The following is a 21,714-nucleotide window of genomic DNA, read 5'->3' on the forward strand; positions in this document are numbered from 1 at the left end:
ATTATCGTCATTTGCCAATTCAAGATAAACCATTTACATATAAGAATACAATATATGCTATATGGATAATAATATAGGTAATATAATATTATTCTTTATATAACTAAACAGTAAACATTATCACTTTTGAAATTAATTCATATCGTATTATACACAATAGATATATAGGTGAATATGTATACATATTATAACGTCGCACTGTCGCTGCAGCAGTATACTGTTGCGAATATAAGGCCGTAAAAGCGTGCAGCGAGGACTACGTAATACGTATAGATGGGGCCCATACGCGATATAATTATTGCGGCGTCAACGCAAAAGGCGTGTTTTGATACGAATCGACGGAGTATAAAAAAAAAATCGACCGGCCTTTGTTATAATATATATACTATATAGGTATTATATATCATTCGGTATGGTTTTGGAATAATAATATAAACCGAAACGGCGCTTGTGGATCATCATCGCGGTGTAAGTATATATATAGGTACCTATATATTATAATACATTATACGTTCGAATATACTCGACGGACCGTCGCATGATTTCTAAAAAAAAAACTCGAAGGTGCAGCCGCTGCACTGCAGCGTATCTGTAGTAGGTACCTATATACCGGTGGTTAAGTGGTTTTAATATATACCTACCTACTTACCTAATATACATAACTAGAGCAAGGACTTTCATGCACTAGAAAATCATCCCATCAAATATGCATTTAAAAATATGCACTTATGCATAAAAAAATTAAGAATAATATGCAGTTAAATATGCCCTCAAAAAAATGAATACACTAAAAATTATATCTTTTCTTTAAATATTTAATTTTAATAATTTTACATTATCTCTCTATATAAGTTTTAACTAAATTTGATATCACTTTATTGTAATCTACAAATTCGCAATTAAGATAAAATGAGTCTCTATCGTCTTTATGAGAAATTTTAATACTGCAGAAACAGTTAAATATAATAATAATTTGTGTCCTTAATCATGAAAAATATTCACCGAAGTAGTTGTAGGTAGGTACACGGTTTTCGAAAAACCTTAAAAATATACACTATATACTAACATAAAATAATATGCTCTTATAATCGAAAAATACGTCCTTATTTAAACCCAAAAATGTCAAAATATGCACTAAAAACTTTTGGTCACAAATTTTTTGTGAAACGTGTATACTTACCTGCACGCATACGAAAATGTTAACCTGAAAAAATATGCGAATGCCTGAAAGTCCTTGCTCTATACATATAACTAAATAATTATACCGTAGTCTATATTAATATTATATGTTATATGCGGCGTTTGGCATAACTTCTCCTCGGGGGTGACGAGTGACCGGCGGTCGCCTAAAAAGTGCAGGATACCCGCGGCGGGTTAAGGAGTGAACGAGAGCAGGAGAGCCACCGCCGCGGACAGCTACGACAGACGACGCATAATAATATTCTAATTTTTTATTATTTTTTTTTTTTTTATTTAATATATTGTACGGTCGACCGTACCTAATAACTCATATAACAATATTATCGTACTATTATCGTGTACGGCGTGTCGCGCACCGGACACGCCCGCAGCGGCTTCCGATTGGTCGATCCCTAGCCCCCGCTGGTGGTACAAAAAAGCGAGCGCCCCACCGCACCCGCTCGCCGGGTCCTATCGCGGCGGCGCGTGCGTTCACGACACATTAGACTATACCGTCGTCGTACTACATTTTATTATTTTTATACCGTCGTTCATCGCGACGTCATTGTAATACGTACGTTCGACGGCGACGGTGCTCGACTGCCTCAGCTGTATAATAATCCGCCGCCGCCGCTGCTTCACGTGTATACCGCTGCTGAGTATTCAACGGTGCCCAGTCGCGACCGTCAAAAATATCAGGCACTATTCATATAACACCGCTCGCTTATTCAATAATAATAATAATAATAATAAATTTCGTTTAAACGGATATATTATAAAGGTATTATAATAATCATAATATATATATTTACCTATATATATATATATATATACGAATTATCGTCGAAATCAATAATAACGATTCGCACTCGTGTATAATAATATACCGTAGTCATAATCGTTATATTATTATTTCGGCGGCGCTATCGATCGGAGAAAACCCGATACTATTTGATACGATACGGCATATTATATTATATATAGTGTACTGCAGTACATTGCAGTTGTCTGTCGCGAGCGTGAAACGTCCAATGCTCATGATGAACGATTTCGGGTCGATGGGCCCGGGCAACATGATGCCTCCGTCGTTCAACCCCATGTGTCAGGGGCTGTTCGAGCACCAAATGCCCAAGCCCAGGCTGGCGTTCAAGATGCCTCGCGTGGTGCCCGACCAGAAGAATAAGTTTCAGACTGACGATCTGTTCAAACGACTCAGTCGTGAGAGTGACGTGAGTACAACTGTATACATATATACTTGAGGAGTTAGATTTACACCTATATATACACTTGTCATTATAGCGGTTATATATGAGTTCAACTTAAATTATGACTAGTCTTAATGGCTTGTATAGTATTTATTAAATTTAATCGATTTTAAAAAAAAATCACTACTCGACATTATGACTCAATAAAATCATCGATACAAGTGTTTACAACGAATAAAATATGCATATTTATATATGCATATTTAGATATTGTATTAAAATGCGATGAAAAACAAAAGTAAATTAAACTTTCACTAGTAATCACACTAAATTGGATTTAAAATAAAATGTTTTTAAATTTAAAATAGTATACTTTTGTGGATCAAACTTTTATGTTTAAAATATATTTGTATGTATAGTTATTAGGTTAATTAATAGTATATTATTATAAATAAATATACTCATTACCTACCTACCTAATATATTATTACATATAATTGAATAATCTTTAATTTATATAACTGTCATATTGTAACATTTTTAAATATTAATTAAACATTTTTAATTTTTGTCCGACACGACCCGCAAAACTTTTTTAATTTTTAAAAACTTTAGAGTCTATCGTATGATAGTTGAATATATGACGTGTTATTGTACGCTGCAGTTGTATTATAAAAATATGGGTGCAAAATATGTTACTCATTTACGTGTTCTCAAAGTATACACAGTACACACATGCTACGTGCACATAACCTAAATACTAGCTACTATATTTTTATTACAATAAATGGTATACACACTATAATATAGGTACACGTATACGGTTTATAAAATTGAATCTGCACAGTAGTGTGACCGATTTGTTGAGTATTATTTAACATCCGTCAGTGGTTTTTTTCTTTTCAAAAACCTCTGTACTCACTCTACGGGACTTCGATTTTCAGTAATTTACAGTTATTTCAAATACCAATAACAGTTTTTACTTCATTTTTTAAAATCCAAATTCGTATCCATATAAATGCGTTTGTAAATAGTGTGCGTATACTATATATCCGATGAAGTTACAAAATATTGTTTTTAATATTGGTTCTTAATTAGGGGAGGGGAATACCTACTTGTTTCCGGACTCTTTCATCAGTGAGAAATTTAGTTACTGAGCAGAAGGAAGATAGTGACGAGAAAATACAATTTTAATAGCAGCATAATAGCATTTAACAAAAATCAAATTATTACAAAAAAAAAAATTTAATTTTGAATATATTCAATTTAAATTTTAGTATAAATAATCAGTTGCGAAATAATACAAATTTTGGAAATTTTTACAGATAACTACTTCACGTATGATAATTAATATTGCTACCATATAGTACCATCATCTTTATTTCGCAAGGTATTAAGTGTTGTTCTCGGTGTTGTTTGTTGATTGTTTTACCATTTTTGAAATTTACTATTATTTTGGTTATAATAGTTAGAAGGAAATTGTTATTTATTACTATTGGTAAAAAAAGTCGCGTGAAGTTTATTAGGTTGAAAATCACGATTTCCTACTTACTTAGTATGATGTGATGGACACGTCTTATATTATATACTTATGTATAATCAGACGATCTTATGATATTACGCTGGTGATATACCAATGGTTTATAATATATACATAGAACTCTATATTATAAGTCTTTACATTTAATATTCTTAATCAAATTCTGACAAGGATCAGAAAGTTGGCCTTTATAATTATAGGAAGATAAAACGCGTTTTTGTTTAAGGTTTACAGTGCTTATATAAATATAAATTAAAACATGTTTAGCTATTGCAATAATTTTTTACTGAATTTCAATAAAAAAATTCCTATTTTAATTTTTTACGAAGTGAAACTACCCTCAATCTTAAAGATTGAAATATTTTTTTTTCTATAGCTGCTTCAAAAAGTATATGGGTAGTGAATTTAAAAATGTACAACATGCATTATATAATATTATTATATGATGTTCATTTATTCGTACATTCACGTTTTTAAGTTTCCATTAGCTGGTCGATCATTATGACGGTTTTTATTCACAAAAGAAATATCGACCCGAAATAAGTCATTAATCGTGATATAAGACAGTTGTCGGAGACCATGTGGCTTCTCTAGTGACCAGGTCCTGTGACACTTTGCCGCCACTATATAATATAAACCCTGTCGGCTGTACCTGATATTTTGTACTGCGACAGCACTGACCGTCACGTGTGTTTAAAATGTAAATGGTCAGTTTTCAAATGATTCACAGCTGTATAGAGTCGAAACGTCAAAACCATATTACGTGGCTAACACCTAAAATTATGCGTGATTTTGTACATACTATACTATATATACGGACTATAATTTATTATCAACGTTTTAATTTAAAATTGTTGTACATACAATTTTTATTTTTATTATTACATGTGCAGCGAGGTGGAAATATGCACATTTCTTTATTTTTTGTACATAGGTATGTACCTATATATCGATTACATACTTTTCAACACACAAATATATAAAATAAGTATTGTACTTAATATTGATTATTATTTATTCTGATTAATTACTTATACATAATTCATACATTTTAAACAGAATATAATATTTTGAATCCTTGACCTGCTTGTATAGTTAAATATTTTACAAATTCACTATGGTTTAAATGTCAATTTTGAATATATTTATAGACATTTTAAAAGTAATTCTATTGATAGTTGCCTGATTTGAGAGTTGAGTAACTTTTATTTGTGTTCATCATGAATCATGCAAATTGATTTTTTAATCTATGAATTTTGCAAATAGTGTTCTATATACGTTTCGTGCGAGTGTGGTCTAAAAGCTGTACATTTTACTTATATACGTTTGAAGCGTAACAAACGTAACACACAATGTTATACGTCCAAATTATCCAAAAATATATTAAACGCCACTAAAATGAATAATATTTATATTTTATATTTTTCTTTTTGCAGGTGAGGTATACGAGCTACAGAGATAGGCCTCATGAAGAACGACAAAACCGTTTTCAAATAGGTTGTCGCGAAGGGCATGTGGACATTGTACGTATTAAATCAATAACGATACGGACTGTAACCGAGAACCTATTTTTTCTGTTTCTTGGTTATACATTTTATATTCTTATTTTGCTATTATATAGGCTTTCGCCACAACTGGGACAAATCTGCAACTCATGTTCACTCCAAATATGCCGTCGATGACATCTTATCACCAACCCACTATTGGTTATTGTGATTTTGAAAAAGAACAAGGAATGGTAAGGAAATACACATTTCATTTTTTCATAGTTATTTATTTATTAAGATCCAAAGTTAAGGTAATGAGTAGACATTGTAAGTTCTACGTAAATAATAGTTTGTTGTTCATTGTTTATAATATCTACATATATCTATTGTAGATATATTATAGTATATATTTTTGTTAACTTACCAATATGATTGTTAAACTATTAAGGTTACTGCGGTACAGTTAAAATAAAAGTTAATTCGTTGGTATAAAATCGTCTAATCTTAGAATTACATTAAAATATATGATATTAGTGTGTTATATTATTGAAACTCAGGCAAGAACAATATTGAGTTAATAATTATTATTATAATCGCCAATAACCTGCAGTTTCCGAGTTGGTTTTGAATATTACAATAATCTAATGCTCAAAATACATCGAGGGAAAGTAAATATTATGAAATCGTCGATGTAGTTTTTTCAATAATAATTCAACCTTATCCTGTAAAATAAATAAATAAATACGATATTGTAAATATTATGCATGCTCTTATATATTATTATATGCTTAAAGTTTACATGAAATTTAACATAATATATAGTCTTCAAAAATATTTTCTTTCGTTTTTTATATTGATTTAAAACAATATTATTATTTTGAAGTATAGAGTTCAATGTCCTGTTAAACACTTTATAAATATAAAAAATATATTATTCTATTATTCTAATCAATCACAATTGGCAAATAATAATGATATTATATTATTAGGTATTAGCAGGATGTTTGTTAAGAGTTGCGTTTCTTAATGTGAAATGTTTATGGGTATATTTATATCGATCTGTCTGTGACATTTTTACTAACTGCTCACTGTATATGATTTAGAATAATGACTTTTCATAATGAAAATACTTCCTCTTTTCTTTGAAATTCTATTCGTTATATAACAACAATAGTGTCATTGGAACTCTGAAAACAAAATGGCGTCAATTGTTAATCCCTCCCCTCATACATGCAACCCTCTATTTCGAAAGCGTATATTGATCCGCTCGTTTTTCCCCTTGTCAACACTCGACCGTGTTTTGGGAACGCTCGCGACAATATAATAATATAAATAATGCTATAAAAACTGACGACAGTGTTACAATCCGTATATAATATTTACAACAAATGTTTATAATATTATTTACAACGACCGGTGCCGCAGTTTGCAGGGGCTGTATTTTCAAGTGTGATAAATGGGATAGGTATACAAACATATCGTAATAATAAGGAAGCGATTGAAAGCCTGAATGTATCTTTATGCGTTTACGGTCGACTGCGATTCGGACGGCCTGACAGAGTCGCATAATTTCTAAGTAAAACCGACGATATATGATAATAATATAACATTGTTGTTTGTGTTTTAACTGCACGCGTCTGTGAGATTAAGCAAGACACAACGGGTTTGATTTTTTTTCTCAAAAAAGTTCAGTTAACGCTCTTACGCCATACGAGTCAGTATATAATATCTCTGCCGAGGGTAAAAATATTGTGTTCCGACAACGCGCATAAGATGTATATCCACCATACGCCCGATTGCAGCGGGAAAAACGAAACTCGATTTAAATTCGTGAGCATCCTCACGACATATTATGCACGGACATCCGTATATACGGTTTATTATAATATATATACGTATAATACTATGTGTATAGGTACCTCCTAACTATATTATGTAATAATTGAAAAATTACCCTTGAAAAAGGCGTATATATACCTACGTATATAGGTAGGTATTATGTTACTTTTACGATACGCGATTTTGACAGGCCTGACAAATTTACTGAAGAGCTGACAACACAATAATATCGTCGTACAAGTACGCCCGGTTTCAATTTCAGATGTTTGCGCGTATAAAATCTTTTCTTTTCTTTTTTTTTTCACCCTCGTGTTTACTCCGGCTTATGTGTATATATCACTATTGTTGTGGACCCGGTATTGTATGCTTATATGCGATAATATACATAGGTATATACATATATATTATGTACGGGTGAAGCCACTTTTTTTTTTAGTCTACTGGACACCGGCGTATACAAAGACGACGGGTTGATACGCGAGATGGGCGAGCGTGATGTCTTTTGATGGCCAGCAAAAATAAATAATATCAATAATAATAGCGTATATATATGATAAGTAAAACGTAATTTATAGAAACACTTTCAAACTGACCGAACAGAAGCATAAAAAAATCATATAAGTACGCATCTAGTAATAATAATAAAAAAATATTTTACATTATATCCATCATATAACGTATATACCTATTCGCATAAGTATAGCATATTTTTATGGTATATTTTTTAAGGGGATGATTAAGTCATCCGACATAATGTCTATTCTACGTATGTATATTGTAATATATACTGCCCAAATATTTTTATGTAAATTATTTACACATTTATAATTTATAATAGATCGGACTTACAATTAGTGGATTTCAGTGATTGCCGCATAAAATAATCGTACTGTCGAATCTTTTGGGATGTACAGTCGTTCAATCAAGCTTTAACGATATGATAAATTTGGTACGAAGTTGGCTCGCTTGTTAATTTATTATGTAAAAGCGAGATTCGTTTTTGCCATTCTTTTAAATGCGCACGACGCTTCGGCTATAAAGACGTTTAAAGATAATTAATTTTGGCAAATGTCTTACAATTCGTGGCGTCGTATTTAACAATAGCATTAAGTTAATTATTTCTTTGCAAATATCAGCCGAACAGCGATCGTATGTCAATCTACTGTGCGGTATATCCGTATAACAAAAGCGCTGTTTCCGGTATATAACGGCGTACATGTATGTTTATGGTATACCTACCCATGGGTAGAGTATAGCAAAAAGGTCGTTATTATTACTGCCTGCAGACCCCTTTTATAGGAAACATTATGTTATATAATATATGTTATTTTATTCTGCAGTTGGAATCTCGGGATGAGGGTCCCGAATGACATGTGAAATAATAACTAAAACAAACGTAGGTATACAACTCTGAAGTCTGAACTCGTACACCATAGGTATCTTATACGTCTTATAGGTAACTTATAAGTCGTATTTTTTGGCGCGTTGACGCTAGTTATAAAAGAATTTAATTGTACATATATAGAGGCACTTAGGTATAAGTATGATGAGTTGTATTCACCAACACGATGAGTTAAGCTTAAGACACTATAGTCTCGATGACTTATAATGGTTAAAATGGATTAGACGCGTTTTATACCAACGTATATTAGGCGATACGTATGTGTTAAATTAATTTTTTTTTGTTTTACGCTCAAAATGTGTAGTCATGTATTTTGTGATTTATTTTTAAGTATAGGTACCTATATATCCGTAAGATGATGCCTTTGTGGACGAATAATAAGTTTGATCCGTTTGCTTATGCGTATATAAGCCTACAGTCGAGAATTCATTAGACAATTTTAATGAAGTAAACTGTAAACCTAACCTAACCTAACAGGGATACTATGCATACAAAGCAGGAATATTCTATACCTTTTACCCAGAGGACAAATTTTTATATTTGAAAAATCTCATACTTTTTTTCTAATGCTATGCCACTATATAATACTATATGCATATATTATAATGTATATACTACCCAATAGTCCTCTTTTACTCAAAAAAATATACTCAAGTGTTATTATACGTAATAATATTATATATTCAATAGGTATATTTTGGACGAACTAATTACTCATATATTATCCTCGCATTAGACTCGATCCATATAATAAGAAACTAATAATAACTAAAAATGTTTACGTTTTAATAACGAAAAGGCATTATTATTATATTTTAACAAACGAATTGCGACAATGGTGTGTCCTAAACGATATTATAAAACCGCGTAGGTAGGTACCTACTACATTTTATTAAATAGCGTCTCCCCTACAATTGTCGCTATTATGTTAGTTCGCGTGAACGCCTTTTCGGTCAGTGGTCACTTGCGATTATTAGTCGTGTCTGTCGGAAGTAGCTGGACTTTCGTCTGTTATTATTATCGTGATTATACGTTTTTACAATCGAAATGCCGGTAAAACGAACACCTATATTGTACGAAGATGAAAAAAAAAATCGAATTCTCCCTCGGAAAGCCGTGGACAATATTATTTAATATAAGTCACACGCCCATCAGAAACGGCGGCGCGTAACAATTCGATTAAAACTCGCGGCGCTGGCGAAGAATTTCTCAGCTGGAGGTAGAGCGAGAGAAAAAACAACGAGAAATTACATTATTAATATATTTTTTTTTTACCCCGTTTATTTACACAACCCCGACTGAGAACTGCCAGTGTACACCTTTTCGGACTACCCTTTAAACATCGCAGTGTGCACATACGCGTTTTGTTACCGCATTAGCAACTCTTTGACTGTCACAGCTTGAAGCCGAAAAAAATATTTATTTTTTTATTTTCCTCTCTTTACTGCGTTTCAACACCTTTGTACAATGTTATTTTATATGCACTTGCAAAAATCACCGATTTTTTTTCAATTATTGTTTTTTTTTCCGTACCCCGGCCTAACCCTTGTTGATAAGTTTATTAAGAGACATCTGCAGTCTGCAGTTTGATTTGCCACCCACCGTCAGAGGCGTACACGGCTATACACATATTTAGTATATACCACTCGCCCGCTGCTCACCCGGTAATAATAATTAACGACCCTTTACGCTAACAAAAAAAAAAATAAAAAACACAAATACCTACTCTTCGTGAATCACATAAAATAACGAGGCGGCATACCTTTAGATAATTGAATTATTATGTATTCGAGCTATATAGGTATATAAATGCGTACGATTTAGGATTTATGCACAGCACGCATCGAGTCAGTGTATATAAATGAAGTCGACGGTATAGAATCAAAAGTTTGACGTTAGAGCTCAGTCGCTCGGTAAGAGTTTGATGTAAAATATACTAAAATAATAAACAAAATATGTGTACCTATACGTAAAATACGAATAATGGTGGTAAATATTTAAGATAGTGCATTATCGTATCGGTATTAAGTATATTATATAGATTGGTTTTGAAACTCGAGTAATCGCACGATATGGTAAAAGCGTATAATATGTTACCTATAATGAAATTAAAAATCATGTATTTTTTTTTTTAAGAACAAATACATAGGTACACGATGATGATAAAGTTTTATATGATTTGTATTAGATACTTTTTTGAAAGGAAAAGCTCCGAAGTCAATATGAAATAATAAATTCATATATTTTCTACTAATAATATTATAACTTTATTAATATATTTTTTAATCGGTTTCATATCATCTTCTCTACAGCTACACCTATATTAAATGGCTGCATTTATGAATTGAGTCTTGGATTGTTTTATGCGCATACTAATTGAGTTAATATTTAAGTACCAAGTCCAATCAAACTTTTTAAAAATACAACTTCCTTCCTATTTTTTTTTTTTTTTTATAATTTACAACATTGTACAAATTCACGGTGCTCGGGGTACTTCTCGTAGTCTCCTCCATATTATATACGTAGTATTATACGGATGATTTTATATATTACACTCAAAATAATCGTAGGATTTAATTTATTATATTCAGTATGGGACTCAATTATTTATTTTATTAGAGATGACGAATTTTATTTTATTCGTTGGTTTTGTGATTGTCATAAAAATTAATTTTAAGAATTTTATTTCATATAAATTATTATTTTCTCAATATTATTTATTATTAATATCGGGTACGCGTTTTAATGACAATGACTTTGGAACCTTAAAATCATATCTATTATTATTAATAAGGCGTGTTATAATATTACTCACACGGACACACGATCCTGCCCGGTGGCGGAGTGACGCTGACGGCCAAACCGCATTCCTCCGGTCACCGTCAATTGCGGTGACATGAGCGCAGTGTATTATATTATACACAATATAATAATATATATACGGCTATATCGCGATAAAAATAATAGTAAAATATGATACGTATCAAGTTGGTGGGTCGGATTTCATCACCCACGATCACAGTAGCTATAAATTGCACCAAATATAAATATAAATAATAATAATATAATAACAATTTAAAACTATTTAGGTATATGAATATACATTTATTACCTATTCGAATGAGTTTTGATTATGCTGAGTAGTGTGTGTCATCAATGCAGATTCATTTAGCAGCAAGAAAAAATATATTAAGTTATTATTTTTACACTTTTGAACAAAATTCGTGATTTCACCTCCTGGTTCAAGGACGGACAGATTAGAAAATTTAAAATAAGGCTCCTCAAAAGTTGTTACAATAGCTATTTAATAATATTTAAAATAATTATTATAGGTACGGTTTTATTTTTATAAGAATTTGAAATTCAGATTACATCGAAATAATGAAAATTTTCAAAAAATTTTTAGTTAAAAGAGTATAAAATTTTCATTTTCATTGATAAGACTTCAATATTTTGATAGAAAATTCCTTCTTTTAAGTAGTTTATTCTGAAACTAACAAAATTTAAAAAAAATATACAAACAAAATTTTTTTTAGGCATTTGAAGTTTAAATTCCGATGAAATTAAATATTTTAACTACGAATAATGAATTTAATTATTTTGTTAATTATATTAACAAAATATTTTTGTTACTAATTATTTTGATATAATTTTAAATTTAAAAGTATATTACTCTTGGAAACTGAAACGTATACTAGGTACTCGTATTATATTTTATAAACTACACGATATCGACTCAAAGGTTAATAAAAATTATTGATTTTACTGTTTTAATAATTAAATATTAATATTAAAGTTAACGCAAAATGAAATCGACTTATTTTAATTTTTAATATTATAATAGAAAAGTAAATTAAATATAAAATAAATTTATCATAAAATATAGTGGCTAATAATAAGTAGGCTAAATCTGTAATATAGGCCGATCTAGATCGTCTTTGTTCAGAATCGTTTTTCGTATGCAATGATTTAACACTACGATTATAATTTCAACTGACTCTACAGTACTAAGTTAAGATGTTTAATAATTGTTTATTATCGGATTGAATAAAAGTCGGGGAAAAAAAGAGTGTTGATAAACATTACGTTAAACGACTTGTCGTTAAAAAAGATGAAATGTGCCGACAGAAGGGCTGAACGTATGGGATATAAGTTAGAACAATAATAAAAACGGAATATCGAGAATAAAAAACGCATCTCACCACCATTGCAGTATTTTATCGCACCACAAGAACCATATTATATACTTTGTAATATATTCGGACACTATAAGCGTTGGATTTTCTATTTCCTGAACGTCTTCGGAAGTCACTATACGGATTTCGGGTATCCTGCTGCAGCACTGTTATACGAGTACCCTGCAGTATATAACATTTAGGCCAGTAGTAACATTTTTTGATTCATGTCACCTTTAACCACTAGAATCTGCGTCACCCTAATATCAAAATAATAAACAATCTTAGCTTTGTATTTAAAAATCATTCTATTAAAAAAAAAAAAAATACAGTACCTAACACAGAAAAAAACGTTAAAAATGATTAATATGAATATGATAGTATGATTTTTTTTCGCAAAAATTAATTTTTCGTTTATATTTCTAAGCTGGGTTCGTGTCACACTAAGATGACATGTCACCCCGGTCGAGACTTCTGATTTAGGTGGATACCACCTATAAACATTTTATACATACTGGGTGGCTGTGCAAGGAAATCGGTAGCGACGTCCGAAGACGTCCACGATGAGGTAGACAATTCAATGCGTGTGCTTAAACACATATAACATTTACTCGGACCTAAGTGTATATACACAATATTATATAGGTAATATATTGTACGACGTCGGGTCGACGGGCATAAAAGACACACGCGATACCTGTGTCTGCGAGCCGTGTAATAACGACGGTAGTACACGACCGCGACATACGATTTCCACCGCTCTCGCGCACGCCGAGGGTACCGCAGTCGTCGGGCAGCGGCGATACGTGTGCTGCACTGGGTGGTCCGGTCCCGTGACGGAGGTATTATGTTCACCACAATATGCACACACACACATCGTCGTACCTTTGCACGCGTACGTGTATACATATAATGATATTACTTCCGTGACGTCGGACATTGTCGGTAAATGATTGTATTGTGCAATATACATAGGTGCCTATATCTTACGATGTATTGTATTGTGTTGCGCGTGTAAAACATTATGTATATGCCGCCGAGTCCGAGCCACTTGACTGGTAGTGAGAATAGATATAATATAACACGAAGAAGAACGACTTTTATTTAGATTCTGAGCATATATATATATAGCTGGTTTGCGAATAATAAGAATTTTGCCGTATCGGTTTTAAAAAGCTCCGACTTCTGACAATTTTGGGTGGTTTCTATAGTAGGACTGCATATATATATACGAACCGAGTCCCGATACAACCATTTTTTTTTTTTTTTTTGTATAACGAATTGACTCCCGGGTTGTTTTAGAAAAAAAACCAAACGAGTCCTGTGAAATTTTAATAGAAATAGTAATATAGTCTGTGTTTTAACACTGACCGAGTACCGTCAAACTTAAAATAATATTTTCCTTTCCATTTTTACAGACTTCGGATTATATTGGTAAAAATGTATATTGTATAGGTGATGAGTTAAAATCATACATTTTTTGTATTATCGAGTTATTTTGTTAAATGATGTATAAACGATATCACATTATATTATAGTCGTCTCCTTACCTATATGTATAATATTAAAGTGCATTCAGACGGAGCAGCTTTGACACGCGACACGGCTGTGTGCGATAAAAATGTAACAATAACGTATATTTTTTAAAGCTACTCGACATTATTTTCGCCGTGTCACGGACTGTTTATTTTATATTTTACTCGAATCTAAATAAAATTTTGGATTCAAACTCACTAGATTCAGATTCAAACGTGCGTCTTGCATAGCGATTTCGAGACCTACTTATATGACCATTTTTTGCATATTTTTATTCGTAAGGGAGCTTTCTCTCCATTGATCATTCTCCCTTTACAACACAAAACTTATTAAATATACGCCACTGGATCGTTTGCCTCATTAGTCACTGCTAATTAAAAAATAAATCACCATTAACAATTTAACAAATAAAATATATTTAGTTATACAGGCTGAAACACCTTCTTTATTAAAAATCGCGGGTTTTCGTACCTATAACCTGTGTATTATATGTAGGTAATGAGTTATACAGCAGAGCGAGTTTTTCAGTATTTTCCTCGTTTGTTTAACGGCGTTCCGAATATGTAACTTTTGAAATACAAATATAGTATTGTGTGAGAAAATTGAAATACTGATTTAAAATAACTATCATACAAACGGACGACAGTGCAGGTCCTCTGTCGACCGTCAGTAACGTTGTCGGATGTTGGCTTGTTTCGTATTATAATACACGGTAATACGAAATTATGCTGGAAAACTCAGTCGGTTTTACGTGGGAAAAAACCTACTGCAGTGGCGTGTAGACAACAGTGATAATACTATTACACAACGTTTTCGTATCGTACAAATTATTATATTATATCCCATACGGGATAACTTTGATTGTACACTATCGTTATTTCGATACCACTTAAACGAAAAAATGTATATACAACGTATTATTAATTTATTATAGTATATCATAATAAGTATATAATAACGATAATACGCCGTTAGAAATCTCCTATTGTTGTTATTTTTAATAATGTAAACTTAAATAATATAAACTAGTCGAAAGTCGGAACGGTTGTTTAGTGAATAAAATATATACGTCGTAGGCATCTAGCATAAGAATTTTTATGCAATTTCACTAAATGTCTATTTCAAGACAGGCAAATAATAAAAATGAAACATTTTGTATTGTTTTGAAAATTTAACTTTATTTGCTATCAATTATAGTTAAAAAAAAAACTACCTATTATTATTTACACGTGAAACACGTATAGGTATATGAAACACGTTTAATTTCGTGTTCATCGGTAGGTACTATTGTTTTAAAGAAACTTATTACTATCAAATCTGATTAGTAATTACTAATTATCTATATATTTACCTATGATTTAAGTTTTGAACTTGAGTGATTTTATTAAATTTCTTGGCATTTAACTATATATAGTTATGTTTAGGAGGATAGTGAAATTGCATAAAAATTAAATTCTTTGACTATAGGCATTTAGTAAAATGTCTAATTTCACTACACGCCTACGACACATACATAAGATACCTAATTTAAATGTATAAAATATACTTATGTGTGTGTGTAGGTAATATATATTTACCAACATAAATCAGGATCTAGTCTCTAGTCGCCGCGTATATATTGCGTGATCGTCGCGTATAGGCAATAGTTTCACCGATTACACGCATTCGAAATCGGTTAGATATTTTACGCGATGCGTACTGTTCACACACGGTGACACGTATTATAGCCCATAGGTACCCAATGTAACATTATATATAACAATATACGGATATGTATCGGGTCGCGCGCCCAGTCATGTGGCAAACACTATATGTACGCGTATCAAATCAACACGTGTACTTACAACGTGCGCGCATACCGTATAGTCCGTCGTAGGGTTTTTATTATATGTACGCGCCCAATGTCCAAAAACCCTTTTTTTTTTGTACCCACATTTATATATATATATATATTTGACCCTTTTTTTTTGTATACCCGACAATATATTGTTCGATGCTTCTTTTTTATGTATGACATTATTTTTTATTATAATATACTATTATACGTTTATAACGTTACATTCATGTATATACATAAATAATATACAGGACGATTCACCGAGCATTCTTATTAGAGACTACATTTTCAATTTCGTTGATGTTTTGTATAATATAGGATGGGTATTTAAGAAGGTGTCCTGTGGCGATACAAACTTCTGTTTTTCAACAGAGAACCCCCTTTTTTACTATGTATAATATTATTTAATGGATATATTTTTTTTTTTTTGAAAACGTTGATGCGACTGATTTAAAATATAACGCGAGGAGTATCTCTGACGTAAAATGTTTTAAATATTATGGATAATTTAGTCCTTAACAATGGTTTTACAAATTTACAATACCTATATAGTATATTATATGTAATATTGAATCTAGTAATTATTATACTCGGAACAATTTTTACAAAATATAAATGTCGATAAGCAGATTAATATGAATTAGGTACTAAGATCACTATAACTATATAGCCTTCATATCTTACAAACTCATTATCAGTGATCTATTATCATTAAAGTTAAACATCTCAAAAGATACTCTTTAGAATTTTGATTTCGATACGTCAACATGTTCAAAAAAGTTATCCATTAAATAATTCACAATAGAAAAAAGGGATAATCATTTGAAAAACAAAAGTTTACATTTCCATAAGACGATCCTTAAATGATAAAAAACTTCAAGAATTTAAAAATATTCACAAAAAATAATTGTTTTGAAACGAATACTGCACAAGAAAAGACTTATTTCCAATTCAGAAAGTCCCTCTTTCAAAAATTGTCAAATATTACAAAAAAAAAAAAATGTCGAGAAAAAAAGTTATTGTCGCCGGTCGCTGCAGGACGAACAGCAGGGTTATTCTGTAAACCGAGGTGGGCGGCAACGTTTCGGACGGGTTAGGTGTCGTAAATATTATAGCCGTCGACAAAAAAAAAAACAGAAAAAAAAAGGATTACATATAATGGAAAGAAATATCCTAAAGTCGACACGAAACGTTGTTTACGTATGTATACACATACCGTGGCCGTTAAGTATATGATTCTCTGTCGAACGGACGCAAAAGGGTTGCGCGCACACACACACATCACAACAAAACACGACACAAAAATGTCTGAATTTACAATACGCAATGAACGTACACTTAGAGTGATATATTATATTATTGCCACCGGTGCGATACGTTTTATTTACGGACTCGATGGCCGAAATAACGTAAAAACGTGGTCGAAATCACACTGCGGGGAAACGCTCCGAACCGGACAATATAATATAATATATATAGTGATGCGTGTGCACAATGACGATGACCTATACCAATATTATTATTATGATAATAAAACGGACGACTATAATCGTTTATACATATTATTATACGTATAAGGAAATCGACGCAGGACAATATCTGCTGCCGCTTGTGCAGTGTGTGTGTATACATATAATAATAAAATATTATACTGTTTCGGACTCAGCGTGTGATGAGCATTGTATACTACGCCATCGTACGATATTATATTATAATCGTTATTACTACAGCGGCCTTATGATATAAGTATATAACACCTCTCGGCAGTCGAGGGATTTTGTTTCCCCGTGAGTGCGTGTCGGGGAAGAATACGTCACGGCTCGGTCGACTATTTATATACTTCACCCCGGCCGCCTCCTTACGATTCATTACTTTACATTTTATATATTATCGTCATCATTATAACATCGTAGCTGGGCAGCTACTTGCTGCAGGGCGTCTTGCAGGGGGTTTTGGTGGACGTCGCAGACGCGAGACGTAGTTGTTATTATTAGTCGTATTATTGTGAGCACATCGCGGGGCCCGGGTGCGAGACATCACGCGGCGCAAGGTGAATTTCGCGCTGTTGGTCTAGACTCTTACGTAATCCAGTACAATGTAATATTGTTTTGTATGGATATATAACAATAATATGTCGCGGGCGTGAATCGCGGGGGTGCCTGCCGGGGTACTTAGCACCCCCCGAGTTCCGTATCGAAGCGCACGACTCGGGGTGGTGGAGTTTGGCGATTGTCTCGGGTAATTCGATTTACACACGAAGACGGCAAATATTTACACCTATTATACACGATGTAAAAGGATTTTTTTTATTTTTTTTTTCGGACACTATATAACACTTGTTACAAAATCGGTATCGAGACTTTTCGTGTCTCAGTGTACTTATATTATATTACAGACTCCCTCCCGACGTATACGATTTGCCACGAGATAAAATAATACTGGTTTTTTTTTTGTCGAGAAAAAAATTTCAAAAGGCTAATAATCGTGTCCTGTATTTTTGCAGGTCCACATCCTATCGCCGTTTATAATGAACGGCGTTTGCGTGCAATGGAAAGGTCGGATCAATTTAGAAAAATTAGACGGCATCGGATGTTTGGAATTCGACGAAGAACGAGCAATGGTATGTAACATAATATTATTAACCAATAACCGCTAAATAATAGAAGTTATTTAATACGATATAAGTATAATATATCGAATATACTACTATGGTATTTCTCACGTGCAGCAGACATTCGCGGTACACATTCCAATATTGTTATGTATACATACGCGTTTAATTAATAATAATTGAATAAAAAAACATATTTTTGAATGCGAACCGTCACTTGACATCACGGTATTATTTTACTTTTTACAGATTGAACACCAAATATTGCAAGAACAGATAGAGAGGTACAACAACCGTATAAAAGACCACCAGGACAAATCGCGGGTGTATAGACACCAAGAACGAGTTAACGGACCCGAGATGGACGTGAACAAACGATTTAATAATTTTTAATCTATTCATTATACTTCCGTTTTTATTTATTCTTTGTTATGTAATCTCGTTGGTATTAGATAAACCAATTTACCTACCTATTATTATTCAAGAGAGTTGTGTTTACCTCCTATATATTATTGACAGTGGAAATGCCAAACAATGTAACCCATAAGTACCTCCAACGAAACGCGAGGGAATTGTTAACAGACAATTTTTTGTAAAATTTCGATTAGGAATTTTTCTAAGCGCGTGTGTGCGGGTTTTGTAAATGTGTGCGTAGTGAATGATCATTAGTGTGTGTATAGTATAGTGTAAAATAAGTAGTGGAAAGTTCATCTCGCTCGCGCATACTTACAAGTTACCACCGCGACATCTCGCGCGTTAACAATTTTTATTATAATATGCTCATTTGTGTGCACTTTTTTTCAATCCTACCGATGGTCTGACCAGGCTATCTCGAAAAAGTGTACGGGTGTTCACTTAAAAGAACTAGTAGGTACTTAGTCAGTATTTCAGCCTTCGGGTAACGTATTTAAATTTCGAATATTTAACATTTAAAATTCGTGAAATTTTAAATATTCGACCCGAATTAATGGGTGCTCAGTAACGAAAGAGATCTTGAAAAATTGACGAAAAATTGTTTTGTTATTATCATATATAGGTATTTTAGTCACTCCTAGAAAAAAAAAACATTTTATGGGTTGCACTACTTAGCCTTTCCACGGTCGTTATGATTATAAAGATTTTGCGATTTTGCGATTTTATTTTGTTTGTTTGTTTGTATTATAATATATTATGCAATAAAATTATCCATTTACGAAATACGATTTGGCCTATTTAATTGAAATTCTCTATTTTGATAGAGATTGATTTTGATTGATCTCTATTTTATAATATTATTGAAATATCTATTCATAAGTTTAGGCATCTGCTACATTATTTATGGGGTGATGGCTCGCCAAGTTGAGTATACATTTTTTTATTATTTGTATCATTTGTAGTTTCATAAGGACAAATACAAATACAGTTAAGCTATGGTACAATAATATCAAACAAATATATTTTATTAATATTGAAAAAAATATAATAAAACAAAGGAACAAATAGAATGTCGGGAAATCCTTTTATGAATATATTAAAAAAGTAAGTCTGTAAAAGAGTTTAACAATTGGAAATAAATTAATCTATAGGTATCGATGATGGTAAAAAAATCATGTAGGTACGTTATTATGCAATTTCGATATAAATATACGTTTGACTAGTGACAATAAGACAAAAACTACAAGAAATACGTAAACGAAGTTAAACTAGTATACAAACGGGCGCATGTGAAAGTGTATTTTGATTGTTGAATTTTGCTGCAAAATGTACCTACTTCAGAAATGAATTCGTTCAATTAGATTTTACTTATCCATTTAGAAGAAGTGTATAGGTTCTGATTGTGAAAACTATATTCTCAGGTATGTAATAGATATTTAATTAGTATACAAGTTTTACGTTTTTTTGGTTTATAGGTATACTTGGGTTGCTGTGTGATAACTTTCACTGAAATAAACGTAAAATAGTTGGTGAATGTTCTGAGACAATGAAGTGACTATGAAAATTCATAATATAATACATCATCGGCTAGAAATATATTATAATATAGTGTTTCATTAGCTTTCTCCAATCACCTTAATGTGTATACCTAGTAAATGGTATACGGTGTCAGTGTATTATACCGCAGACAAATTGATGAAAATACGTTGTCGTATTGAATTTCGGCCCAGACAATGTATGTTTATCCTTGTATGTTTATTACGAAGAAAGAGCGAGTAGAGAATATATAATTTGATATTACGTGTTTGGCAACAATATTATCAAATTTTGGTCGGTATTGTTTTTTTACATTTAAGAATAATAAAATATAAAAAAAAATTTTTTTATTCTCCTATAAAACAATAATACCTCCAGTAAATAAAAGTTAAATTTATTATATTTACCTAATATTTAGTATACAGTTTAGTTGTACGTTTTAACTAATTATTACCTACATACTTATTACGTTATTATAATACTCTTAACTGAATATTAATTTCATAAATACCATACTATGTCTATTGTCTATTATGTCCATTTAATTATTATTTTATCAATACCAAAACACAATTGTTCTATAAATTATAAAATGCGTTGACATTACTATATTTATAAACAAAAATTTGGTCATTGATTTTTTGTGAGTTAAGGCGTTGGAAGTCCTGTGCCTGGAGCTCGAAATTTTCAACGAGAATGTGCGTGATGTAAACTCGCTTAGAAATAAAAATAAAAATATATTCACTATACTAGTTGTTAGTAAATCAATTCACACGTCGAAAATTTCCCGACCAACTACGACTGATCGGTTAGAATCATTTTTTAATTTTATTGTAAATTATATTCATGCCGAAAATAACTCGATGTCTGTAATGAGTGCGACACTTCCTAAATAGTATATACACTAATTCACTATAGATATAAAACAGAGGTGGCCCCACTTTTTTTTGGCT

General features: G+C 31.7%; 1 protein-coding gene across 1 annotated transcript; it reads left to right on the forward strand.

Annotated features, from left to right (window-relative positions):
- Positions 1 to 1,696: 1,696 nt before the first annotated feature.
- LOC114127656 (protein big brother-like) lies at positions 1,697 to 20,013 on the forward strand. The gene is made up of 5 exons (XM_050205464.1): positions 1,697 to 2,408; positions 5,361 to 5,447; positions 5,546 to 5,662; positions 18,704 to 18,820; positions 19,061 to 20,013. The coding sequence occupies exons 1-5, from the start codon at positions 2,211 to 2,213 to the stop codon at positions 19,202 to 19,204; spliced, it is 663 nt and encodes a 220-aa protein (XP_050061421.1). The 5' UTR covers positions 1,697 to 2,210; the 3' UTR covers positions 19,205 to 20,013.
- The last annotated feature ends 1,701 nt before the right edge of the window (positions 20,014 to 21,714 follow it).

The sequence above is a fragment of the Aphis gossypii genome, chromosome X, assembly GCF_020184175.1.
Source record: "Aphis gossypii isolate Hap1 chromosome X, ASM2018417v2, whole genome shotgun sequence".
Lineage (NCBI taxonomy): Eukaryota > Metazoa > Arthropoda > Insecta > Hemiptera > Aphididae > Aphis > Aphis gossypii.